Below are 12,990 nucleotides of genomic sequence, written 5' to 3' on the forward strand. Positions count from 1 at the left end.
CATTGTATCTATATATACCACATCTTCTAAATCCATTTCTTTGTGGATGGACGTTTAGTTGTTTCCATATCTTGGCCATTGTAAATAGTGATGCAGTGAACATTGTGGGTGCATGTATCTTTTCAGGCCATGTTTTTCTCTGGATATATGCCCAGGAGTGGGGTTCCAGGGTCATATGGTAGCTGGTTTTTAAGGAACCTCCATACTGTTCTCCATAGTGGCCTTACCAATTTACATTTCCACCAACAGTGCAGGAGGGTTCCCTTCTTTCCACATCCTCTCCAGCATTTGTTGTTTGGGGATTTTTTATTTTTAATTTTTACTTTTCCTGGTTGTGCCACACAGCTTGCGGGATCTTGATTCCCTCACCAGGGACAACCCTGAGTCCCCTGCAGTGGAAGCATGGAGTCCTAACCACTGAACCACCAGGGAAGTCTCTAACGTTTTTTTATCAATGTTGAACATCACATAAGTGGAGACATATAGTATGTATTTTTTCATATATGATTTCTTTTCCCCAATTTATTTACCTTTTTTTAACTTTGGATTATAAACACCTTGCCTAATTGTCATTTGTGTCTGCTTCATCTTTTATTTTGGATAAACTTTAATGACAGCCAGAGACTTCAAGTCCACACTAGTGAGTGAAGCTGTGCCTATGTATTTAAGACGAGAAAAAGCCTCCCAGTAATTTATTGGAACGTCACAGAATCCGTGCCTTTTGGTTATCATAAGGCAGAGAGTAGTTGAATTTCTCAGGAATCCAGATTGTCAATTTTTCAAGCTGTATACCTCTGGATAAGTTGCCTCATCATTCAAACGTTCCTAGGAGGATTAAGTAACACGTAAAGACATGTAAAAAGGGAAGGGTACACATATTTCAAGTGTTGTTTTGATGTTGGGTTTGTCTTGGAAGTCTCAGGTGATGATGATTTTTGATTCTTCAGAGTGATCTATTGGAGCTCAGAGACTTGATGTAAAGTCCCTCAAGTCAAGGAAAACCATATTATTTTTTGTTGGGGGAGGCAGAAAAATATGCATTGTTGGGCACCGAGATTTAGAAGAGTAGCTATAGGTTTTCTTGGTTCTTGTAGGATCCCTATGGTGTGGCTTCCTGCAGGAGGCAGAATTTCCAGAGCTAGGAAATTGGATTTCCAGAGTTATTCCTACAGTGAGGGGAGCTAGTTTTGGGTGAACACGGTAATTCTATTCAACAAGCAAGAGAAAAGCTCATCCTTCTTGTTCAACCTGCCACTAGCTGTCTTAACAGGAAAGATGAACACAAGGGGAATTACAGGCTCTGAGGGGAAGCACTCAAGATATAATTAGTGAGCCAGGTCCCACTAAACTTGACGGAGTACCTAGGGGGAACAGCCTTGTGGATCATTCCAGGCATGGGCAACCTATGGGAGAAGAGCTGCTTGGATGGACCTTCAGTATCTCAGGTGAGTTATCTCAGGGCTGGAGGTGACCACGTTCTCGCCCCCCAAAAGGTGATGATTCAAAAAAACAAACAAACAAAAACCAAACAACTAAACAAAATCCCCAAGAACCCAGCCCCCGAGGCGACCACCAAACCCTTCTACGTCCCCCAGGGCACACCACACAGAAAGAGGATCCAGATTCCATACAAAAGCCAATCCTACTTTCTGGCTCCCACACCCTCCCTCCTTCACTACAGGAGGGTGGTGAAGGATTTACGACCCACCTAGTTCTTCCAGTTGCCATGGATACCAACCCCAGTCCTTTCATTCCTTCTGGTACTGGGAACAGTCTCCAAGGCAGGAGGAATGGAGGGCTCCTTACCCAAACCCGCCAGTGGGAGTGCTGGGGGAGGGGTGGCGGTTAAACAGAGCGCGACGGACTGGAGGTCTAGACTGCAGCGTTAGAATCAGGACAAAAGCTAAGTTCAGCCGCGGTTCAAGCCTTTCTGTTCGCCAACACCTGCGACCAGACCCTGCGGGACACTGCTGGGCTTAGGGGAGGGGCAAGCCGAGAAGACGGGACGCAGCAGCGAGGTGGGGCTCGGGGACGCGAGGCGGCTCCCGGGAGAGTTCCGGGGGCCGGAGCGCCGACCTGTGCACTAGCTCAGGAGGGTGCAGCGGCTGGAAGAAGGTGCAGGCCCCTCCACCCACTTGTCCATTGGGCGGCGGCGCCATCACTCTGCTCGGCAACACCGCTCTCCACCTCCGCCCAGCGAGGATCCCCTCCCCCGCCTTCCTCTGCTCCGCCTCGTCCTGGGAGCTTTTCATTGGGCGGAGGCGCGGTCGATTCTCCTCGAGTCAGAGAGCCGATTGGACAGGAGGCCGTCGGGCCGCCCCCAGCCAGCTTGGATTGGCTGGCTGCGCGTTGGCGCAACGGAAGAGGCGGCCTGCCGAAGGTGCTCTTTTGCTCCGACTGGCTTGCCGCGGAGGAGGCGAAGAGGGGACCAGCTCTGGGGGGCTGGCTCGGGCGGCAGCGGTGGCTGCTGCGGATGGGAGCCGGCTGGCTTGCCGCGCCCATGGAGCGCCACGCCAGGGCCGCCGCCACCTCTGCCTCGTCGGCCCGGGAATCGGTGCTCGGGGGCCCCGATGGGCGGCGGCGGGAGCCACTGCGGCGCCGGGCGAACAGCGCGTCAGCCCCTGCCGTCGGGGCCTCGGCTTCGGCCTCGCCTTCGGGGGAGGGCGTAAGGCGGGATCGGCCAGGCTCCTACAGCGGCGCTACCTCGGCCTCCCGTCAGCGCGTAGAAAGCCTCCGGAAGAAGCGGCCGCGTAAGTGCCCGGCGGGGCGCCTTAGCGCCTCGCCCTGCCCCCTTCCGGCCCGGCCGCCGTTTTTCCCGCGCGCGCGGGCGCGGAAACAGTGCCCCCGCACGGTGGTCCCAGTTGGTGCTTGAGGCTGGAGGCCTCAGGTCCCTCGAACACGCGGGCTTCGGGGTCGGCCCCGTCCGCCCCTTTTGTGCAGTGGTTCTCTCTTCTGCTTTTCAGTTGTCCCGATGGAGCGTCTTTTCTCAGGACCTTTTCTCCGGTTCTTAGCTCTTTGTCCGAGAGTCACATGATTTTTTTTCCTCGAGAAGGCTTTTTGACTCTTTCACCACCTCCCTTCCCCCCGAGTCTTTTGAATCACCAGTGTCTCTCCAAGACGTTACATCCTTTTCATCTGGAGGTTTTGGCCTCAAGGGAGATGGTTGAGTTGTTGCAAGCCTAAAACTGGATTCCGTGTTCTGTGCGCTAAGCTTTTGGCTGCTTTTCTTCCCATGAGAATTCGGGTCATCTCTCACCCAGATATCGTATCCATCTTACTGAATCTCACAATTCATTACTGTAGCATTCTGGGCTTTTTAGGAATTTTTCTTTTGAGGGAAAAAGACGTCTTCCTGAATATCGTCTTGGCGATTGCACATGCCTTTCACAAAGAATCGGTTTCCCTGTTTTATTATAACGTTTCTTTTTCTGCTTTGTGATCTAGTCCAGATTTTTTTTTCTCTTTACGTGTCTTCAGTTCAAGTCCTCTGTCAAGCAGCCATTGCAACTCTTGAAAATATCCACTGTCTTGATACTCTAATGTGAACTTCTCGGATATAATAACAGTTTACTAATCCATATAGTTATGCTGTTTTTTTCGCTTGTTGCCAGATTCCTATTTCAGGAAACCAACTTGTTTTAAATGCAGAATTTGAGAGTGAGAACGTGGCAGTATGAGTGTGAGGTCTTTACTGGATATTACCTCAGTCTTTATTGGATAGTACCTCAGCTCAACAACCCATTTGCTTTACTCTTCTATGATTTGGATGATTAAATATTAAATGCAGCTCTAGTTGGCTATGAACAGTTTGAGAGTTTTCAGTTCTTTTGTCTTTCTCTGTGTTCTTGTAAGAAAGTTGGAAAAGAGATTATTCACTCTCAGCCTATGCCATTTTTAGAGCCTGGTGTTGAGAAGCACCTGATTTTTAAGTGATGCAAAACTCCTTCATGGTTTTGAACTGCTTTAATTCCAGAGATTCAGCAAATAATCGCAGCCAGGCAGCCAGCTCTTTGTGACCATTGACTACAAAGATTCTAAGTAATATTGTAATTTGGATGTTTGCCACAAATCAGGCAATCTTTAAAAAATTTTTTCATGTACTCTTCTGAAAGCTTTAATAAACTCCTTGCGACCCTGTGGACTCTACAGTCGGTGGGATTCTCTAGGCCAGAATACTGGGGTGGGTAGCCTTTCCCTTCTCCAGGAGATCTTCCCAACCCAGGGATCGAACCCAGGTCTCTGCATTGCAGGCGGATTCTTTACCAACTGAGCCACAAGGGAAGCCCACCAACAGGTGTACCACTGAACAGTACAGAAAGACCAAATGGAAGGAAAAACAATACCTTGTCTATTTCTTTAGGTCTCGTTATCAGAAAGATGGTTTTTCATGACTTTTATAAGGACTGGTGAGTTCATTAAGGGCTTTCCCAGGTGGCTTAGTGGTAAAGAACCTGCTTGCCAATACAGGAGACGCAGGTTTGATCCCTGGGTTGGGAAGATGCCCTAGAGAAGGGAATGGCAATCCACTCCAGTATTCCTGCCAGGAGAGTTCCATGGATAGAGGAGTCTGGCAGGCTATAGTTCATGGGGACACAATTGAGCGACTTTCACTTCACTTCACACCAGTTAGCTGTATTGACTGCTGATCCCTTCAAGAGTTATACTTTGCTGTTAACTTTGAGAGAATTCAATAAAGATGAAATCTTTGTATTTTTTATTAGGAGAATTAGGTATAGGGTGGTGCCACCTTTCTTTTGTTTGGAAACCTCACTCTGATGTTATTGTACTACTTATCTAAAGATATAGGAGACTAGTTATTAGAAATTAGGAAGAGCTGTTTGGTTTATCTTAGGAATTATGAACCCTGATTATAGTCATATTCTGCCAAACATGTTCCCTAGAGCAGCGTGATTCCCTAATCTGTCCCCATCTCAGACTTAACACCACACATCGTAGTCCTTAGAGATATGGCTAGGGGTGTGTGTGTGTCTAAGAAGTTCTTTGAACATTTTAGATTAGCTGGAGTATGTTTCATAGGTCTGCGGCTAAGTCGCTTCAGTTGTGACAGACTCTGTGCAACCCCATAGATGGCAGCCCACCAGGCTCCTCCATCCCTGGGCGTCTCCAGGCAGGAACACTGGAGTGGGTTGCCATTTCCTCCAATGCATGAAAGTGAAAAGTGAAAGAGAAGTCACTCAGTCATGTCCGACTCTTAGCGACCCCATGGGCTATAGCCTACCAGGCTCCTCCATCCATGGGGTTTTCCAGGCAAGAGTACTGGAGTGGGTTGCCATTGCCTTCTCCTCATAGGTCTGAGAGAAATATAAAGATTGGTTTAAAATAATGGAAACAAAGATGCTAATGATGGTAACATAATACTTAGGTGTTTATATTAAACACTGAGCCAAATACTTTATAAGCATTTCTTTTGAGTCTTGCAATTATTCTCTGAGATGGATATTTGTGATCTCCAGTTTCCAGATGAGGAAACATTTTCCCTTGGTCCAAGGCCATATAGAGAGAGAGTAAGGGAGCTGTGTTTTGATTCTAGTTGTGGGTGTCTTACGTCAGACCCAGTGTTTCTTTGACTTTCCACATCTTGGAAGGTACAGGTGACATAATCCAGAGTAGTGGTGGAATCACTCAGAAGCTAAAAAACAAAAACTGATCTGCAGAGAGGTCCAAAAACATCTTTTAATTTTTAAAATTTTATTTTTTTAAGTTTATTTATTTTGGTTGTGCTGGGTCTTCATTGCTGCATGGGGTTTTCTCTAGTTATAGCCGGAAGGGGCTACTCTCTCATTGTAGTGCACAGGTTTCTTACTGCCATGGTTTCTCTTGTTGAGAAGCAGGGACTCTAGGGTGCCCAGGCTGCAGTGGTTTTGGCTCCTGCGTTCTATAGAGCGCAGGCTCAGTAGTTTTGGCACGCGGACTTTAGTTGCTCCAAGGCATATGGGATCTTCCCAGGTCAGGGTTCAAACTGTCTCTTGCATTGATAGGTGGATTCTTTACCACTTAGCCACCAGGGAAGCTCCAATTAAAAAATTTTTATTGAGGCATAATTACATACAGTAAAATGTACGATTTTGACAAATGTAACAAGAGAACATACATTTTAATCTGGAGCCCCAGATGTACAGCAGATGTGTAGGAGGTGTGTGAAACTCAGGGATCACAGTGCTTTTTGGCAGTGTGGGGGGATGAACTGGCTCTTGGAAGGTGATGTTTAAGCATGTGAAGCATATTTCAGTACTCCAGGGAAAGCTTCGTGACGTGCTGATTTTGAACTCGTACCAATCATTGAATGTCCTTAACCTCCATTAGTCTAGAAGATAAAGCTTTTGTTTGTAGCTTGATAGTACTAATCTAGAAAATAGTTAGCTTTTCCTTGGTATTTGGGGGAGCAGCAGTGTTGTCAGAATGAAACTGGTGCTTGGGCCCTGAGGGGCTGGCTGCCTTTTATCTGGTGTAGAGTTTCATCTTCAGTTAGGGAATTAGAAAGGCCACCACCAGGAGCTCGGGAAAAAAGTTAGATTTCTATTTCTTTGTAGCCCATTTTTGAGGGACAGAATAGGAGAGGATGCTTTAAAAAAGAAAATTAATTCATTTGGCTGCCTCTGGTCTTAATTGCGGCACGAGGATCTTCCCTTGCGGCACACGAACTGTCTAGTTGTGGCGTGGGCTCGGTAGTTGCTGTACTCTGGCTCAGTTGCTCCATGGGGTGTGGGATCTTAGTTCCGCAACCAGGGATAGAACCTGCGTCCCTTCCATTGCAAGGTGAATTCTTAACCACTGGACACCAGGGAAGTTCATTGACTGGTCACTTAAAATAGCATTGAGGGATTTCCCTGGTGGTGTAGTGCTTAAGAATCATCCTGCCAAAAAAAAAAAAAAAAAAAGAATCTCCCTGCCAGTGCAGAGAACGGGGGTTTGACCCCTGGTTCTGGGAAGATTTCCCATGCTGCAGGGCAACTAAACCTATGCGCCCTAGAGCCTGTGTTCCATCCACAGCAAGAGATGCCACCACAGTGAGAAGCAGGTGCTGCAACTAGAGAGTAGGCCCCACTTGCTGCAACTAGAGAAAGCCCCCAAGCAGCAAGGAAGACCCAGTGCAGCCAAAAATAAATACATTAAAAAAAAAAAAGGATTGAGGTTCTTTGGGCTTAAATTTATAACCTTGTGAGCTCTTTTCAGGTTCATAACTTGGGGTATGAAGTACATACTTGGGGTATGTAACTTTATCTTTAAACACTTCTTTCTCAATGTTCTTTTCTCAGTTTTTGTCAGCAAGGTAGACTAAGATTGAAAGTCCTTTATAATGGCTTAAAGTTTGCTTTCTAAAAGTGAAAGCTATCTTGCAGTTTTTGGTTGGCTCTTAGGTTTTGTTATTTATACTTCTTAAATGTAAAATTTATTGTTGAATCTGCTGGTTTTATAGTAGGTAGTATTTTATAAGTATCTGGTCCCTGAGTTAAACTATTTAGGGAATATTTTTGAGGTCTGTCTTTTAATCTGAGGCCAAAGCTTGCTGCTTAGACCAGCCTAGGGGTTTGGGTTTGCAGTGTCTTAACCATGTGTGTGGTCTGGTAAAGATGTAGTTCATAATGTTGAAAAATTGAGCACACTTTTATAAATCATATATTTCTCATTGGAAAGGATTTCAGTTGGCACCTATTATCAGAGTGCTAATGATTTGTGTATAGATTTGTGAGAGAAAGTTTAAATTCTTTCTAGGAAAGTATCCTAAGTCAAGTGCACATTGTCTAACACAGTGCCTTGGAGGAAATATATCAGAAAATACGCTGAAGGCTGAAAACAGACTCAAATATCTGTGAAAATTGAAAGTGATAAAATAGGCCTTCATTTAAGAGATGAGGAGTGTGATGGCATAGCAAAAGCTACTTTTACCATATCTTTTTCTTGCCAGAAATATGTAATTTTTGAATGAGAATTGGGAGGCTTATTCCAGTTATGTTATAGTATATGGGGCAGTCTCTGAGTCATTGAGAAGAATCTAAACCCCCTTTGACAGGCTGAATGTTTAGAAGTAACGGAATGTATGGCCTGAGAGATTATCAGAGAGCATGTTCTAATGGACCTCCCAGGTCTTTCATTGTCTTTCAGTTCTTATGGGTATGTAAATAGTTTGATAGTATTATAATGGAAAATCCAGAAACCATTGCAATCAGTGAAACCAGTGAATAAGAATATGAACTGAGCTATTATCTTTCACCCTAAGACTCCTTACTTTTTCTTACATATTGTTGGTCCTCTTTTTCTAAGGTATGTGTATTTTTTTAAACTACATTTTACTTAAAAAAAACAAATTAACCCCAAAATATGTGTTTTGTGCCCTTAGGTTTGTGTAGATACTGATTAAAAGATACTTGTTAAAGGATTTAGGAAATCTGGGCTTGAGTCCCACCTTTTCCTTTTCTTGACTGTGACCCTGGGCTCCTTCCTTTGCACTTCAGTTTTTTAACTGAAAGTGAAGTGGGTGATTACCTTGTATGGTTATTGTAAACATTAAATAAGTTCATGCAGTGAAGTGCTTGGCTATTAATAGATGGTCATTTAAAACATAATAGCCGTAAACTAATGTGCCAACTTTTTAATCTAAGGAAAGGGGAATAAGGCTTAATTTGTTTTAAGCCTTGCAATCTTCCATTGGTGTTAGATATGTTCAAACCTTCAGATTCCAGTGCTGTTGATGAGATGTATTTGTTAGTAGAGTGCTGTGTCTTTGCTGTCCTTGAGGTTGGCATCATCTTAAAGTTGATGCTTAAAGAATGGTGCTTTTAGTAGGAAAATAAGAATTGAATCTCCTTGCTTCAGTCATACCTAACATTGTTGTTTTCATGATTGGAGAAACTTTTTATTCTTCCAGTCAGGGCCAGATTTCATGATTTATGCAGTGAAAGGTTCAATTAGTCCCTCATCACTGGGAATGGAGTTTCTGTGGGTATTTTAAAAAAGAAAAAATCATGACTCCTTGCAACTGAGGTGAATGGCTACTGGGGAGTCAACCGTAGTGTTTTCTTTAGAATTGCACTGACATTGTTAGATTAATTTGGGGGAGAATTGATGTTTAATAGTATTTAAGTTTTCCTTCCTGGAACATGGTATATTTTCCTATTATTATGTCTTTCAGTACACCATTTTAATAATAGTCATACATGTTTTAGTATTTATTTCTAATTATTTTATGGTTTTTGTTATGCATGACATTTTTTTCATATTGTTTTCTTGCCGGATTTTGCTTATATAGGAAAAGCTATTGGTATGTGTATTTTTTTGGTGTGTCCAGTTACTAAAAATTTTTAAAATCTGTTGGCTTATTGATTTATCTTAATTTTTACTGTATGGAGTCTCTTGAGCTAATCATGGTTCATCTTCCTTGACTTTGTTTTTTGGTCTAAAGAAAAGCTATATCTTCTTTTCTTGGATATACTTACCAGAAATTTGTTTGTTCTAATGGCTTTCTCAAAGCTTGATTTTACTGATTAGCTCTGTTGTGGCTTTGTTCACAATGATGTTTTTCTAATTACATTTACTTCTTGCTTTCATCTTTAATAACTTTCTTCTGCTTATTTTGAGTCTGTTTTATTTTTCTAGCATTTCAAATTGTATGTGACATTCTCTCATTTGGACTTCCATATTTTGAATACATTTGATATTTAAGGATAGAAGTTTCCATTTGAGTTCCACCTTGGGTAGATATCCTATTGTTTTTGATACATTATGTTCTCATTGTCATTCACTTAAAAACACATTTTGTTTTGATTTCATCTTCAATCTCAGAATTGATAGAAGTGAGTCTGAAGATTGCCAGGTGGATAGACTTATTCCTTTATGTCTGTTGGATTCATTTCTTTTTAAGAAAATATTTATTTGGCTGTGTCGGGTCTTCATTGTGGCATGTGGGCTTAATTGCCCTGTGGCATGTGGAATCTTTGTTCCTCAACCAGGGATTGAACCGTCATCCCTGCATTGCAAGGTGGATTCTTAACTACTGGACCACCAGGGAAGTCCCCTTAGTTTCTTATTTTGAGATATTGTGGAAAGTGAGTGTGGTTTTGTTATTTGGCATTTTAGATCTGCTGATTTGTAGATTTGATAATTTCTTGTTTTTAATATTTTTTGAAGCATATGTCAGGGTCATATCAATTATACTTTTATATGCACATGACATAATTTCTTTTTGTCCCCTTACAATGCTTTTTGTTTTGAATGCTTTGTAGACTGCTAGTATTGTATTTGGTTTCTGTTAATACTTGCTTGATAGAGTGGAGTAACACTGTCCAGGCGTTTGTTTTGCTTACCTGAATTCAGCTGTGTAAATGTGACAAAGTGTGGTGCCAGTGACTCTGCAAGTGAGTTAGGGGATGGTAGACCACTGTTTGGAGGGGCACCCCTTATATTGTGAGCCCTTGATAAATGCAGTGTTGGTCTTGAAACGCAAGGTTTGACTTTTACTATATCATGTTTCCTAAATGTAAGTCAGCTGCTCTATCAGTCTCCAGTGAGGTGCTTAAGATTTTGGTTTACTCATTTTTGACTGAATGTCATTTTCATCTTAAAGCATCCAACTCCTCCTTATGGGACTCCATTGTGAGTGTTTTACTGTTTATTTACCTTCAATCTATTTGTATTATCTTATTTTAGATGTCTCTTTATATAAGCATATAGTTGAATTCTTTGTTTTTGAACTGATTTTTTTCTCCCTAGTTGTTTGAAGGTCATATGTTCATTTTCTCTTCTTCTGAAGTTGCCTGTAAATTTTTGACACATTTAAACCATCACTTCTTTATTCTTGTTTAGAAATAATCAGAATCTATATCTTCTGTTCCTCCACAAGACAGCTGCTGCTTGCTTTGACTTCCCTCTCCTTTCTCTTCCCTCTTTGACTTCTATGTTGAAATCATGCAAGTGTTTTAGTTCCATATTGCTTGTTTTCCTCAAAGTCAGCATGTATTGCTTCCTGTACTTATCATTGTTCCTTATAACTCATATCATCTTGGGTGATTTAAAACATTATATTGGAGTGTATCTACTAACTGTTTTAGAGAAGGTCTTTGAACAGTAAATGTTGAGCTCTTTGATGCATGGAGTTGTCTTTCTCTTGCACTCCCATTTGAAAGCTGATTTGATTGAATGAGTTTCAGATTATTTTCCTTATAACTTTGCCAGTGCTCTGTTTTCATCTAGTGTCTGTGTTATTGATGTGAAGTCTAATTTTACCTTTATGTGATCTATGTGTCTTTATAGGAATTCACTTTTTTCCTTTGGGAGTTTTTAGGATTTCCTGAAATTTCAATAAGATGTCACTGTAAATCTTCTCTTACTCCCCCCAGAAAATTTCTAGAACTCCTAAAACATAGATGTTGGACTTTCTGGTTCTGTGTTTTATATATTTACCTTTCTTTCACCCTCGAGGCATTTTGGGAGAATTTCTTAATTTTGTTTCCCATTTGTTTTTTTCCTGCATCTTTTTTGTTATTAAATGTATCTGTTGAACTTTATTTTGAAAATAGTTTCATTTTTCTGTTATTAAAGTGTCTTTATTGAATATAATTTACATATAATAAACTATATCCACTCTAAGTGTACAGTTCCATGCATTTTGATAGATATATACAGCCATGAATCTCCCCTCTTGCCCCCAACAATTAAGTTTTGGGTTATCACAGAGCGTTTTCTCTTACCCCTGTACAGTCCTTCCCTCTCTCCCTCCCTAAGCCAGTGATTGGCTTTCTGTCAGATGCAGAAATGGTTAGTTTGCATTTTCTAGAGTTTCATATAAATGGACTCATACATTTGTGGAGTTTCTTTCACTCAGGCTTTAAAAAAAAAAAAAAATAAGTATTTATTTATTTGGCTCTGTTGGGTCGTATTTGTGGCATGCCGGGATACTAGTTGCCACTTGCAAACTCTTAGTTGTGGCATGTGGGATCTAGTTCCCACACAGGACCAGGGATCAAACCCGGGGCCCCTGCATTGGGAGCCTGGAGTCTTAGCCACTGGACCACCAGGGATATCCCCACTTACCCTGTTTTTGAGAGTTACTTGTAACTCAGTTGGTAAAGAATCTGCCTGCAATGTGGGGGACCTGGGTTTGATCCTTGGGTTGGGAAGACCCTCTGGAGGAGAGAAAGGCTACCCACTCCAATATTCTGGCCTGGAGAATTCTATGGACTATACAAGTCCACAGAGTCGCAAAAAGTTGGACACGACTGAGCGACTTTCTTATCTATCATTATTATTACCTTAAGTGTATTGTTACCACCCCCCAGAATCCTTTTTTGGTTTTGAAAGCTTTGTATATCATGCGAAATGCTGGGTTGGATGAAGCATAAACGGGAATCAACATTGCTGGGAGAAATATCAGTAACCTCAGATATGCAGATGACACCACCCTTACAGCAAAAAGCAGAGAGGAACTAAAGAGCTTCTTGATGAAAGTGAAAGAGAAGAGTGAAAAACTTGGCTCAAAACTCAACATTCAGAAAACTAAGATCATGGCGTCTGGTTCCTTCACTTCATGGCAGATAGATGGGGAAACAAGGGAAATAATGACAGACTTTATTTTCTTGGGTTCCAAAGTCACTGCAGGTGGTGACTGCAACCATGAAATTAAAAGATGTTTGCTCCTTGGAAGAAAAGCTACGACAAACTTAGAAAGCATATTAAAAAGCAGAGACATTGCTGACAAAGGTACATCTAGTTAAAGCTATGGTTTTTCCAGTGGTCATGTATGGACGTCAGAGTTGGACCATAATGAAGTCTGAGCACCAAAGAATTGATGCTTTTGAACTGTGCTGTTGGAGAAGACTCTTGAGAGTCCCTTGGACTGCATGGAGGTCAAACCAATAAATCCTAAAAGAAATCAAACCTTGACTACTCAGTGAAAGGACTGATGCCAAATCTCTGTACTTTGGCCACCTGATGGGAAGAGTTGATTTCATTAGAAAAGACCCTGATGCTGGAAAA

At 42.2% G+C, this 12,990-nt stretch overlaps 1 protein-coding gene across 3 annotated transcripts in view; it reads left to right on the forward strand.

Annotated features, from left to right (window-relative positions):
* Nucleotides 1-1,390: 1,390 nt before the first annotated feature.
* The window catches only part of PANK2 (pantothenate kinase 2), a 29,523-nt gene continuing 17,923 nt past the window's right edge, over nucleotides 1,391-12,990 (forward strand). Inside the window, exon 1 of one of the 3 annotated variants that reach the window (XM_020877070.2) lies at nucleotides 1,391-1,445. In XM_020877070.2, coding sequence (XP_020732729.1) covers nucleotides 1,406-1,445 — 40 coding nt within the window. In that variant the 5' untranslated portion in view covers nucleotides 1,391-1,405. Of the gene's footprint in view, nucleotides 1,446-1,909; nucleotides 2,019-2,380; nucleotides 2,751-12,990 lie in introns of those variants that run through there. The other 2 variants (XM_020877073.2, XM_070472377.1) reach the window with 2 other exon arrangements.

The sequence above is a fragment of the Odocoileus virginianus genome, chromosome 9, assembly GCF_023699985.2.
Source record: "Odocoileus virginianus isolate 20LAN1187 ecotype Illinois chromosome 9, Ovbor_1.2, whole genome shotgun sequence".
Lineage (NCBI taxonomy): Eukaryota > Metazoa > Chordata > Mammalia > Artiodactyla > Cervidae > Odocoileus > Odocoileus virginianus.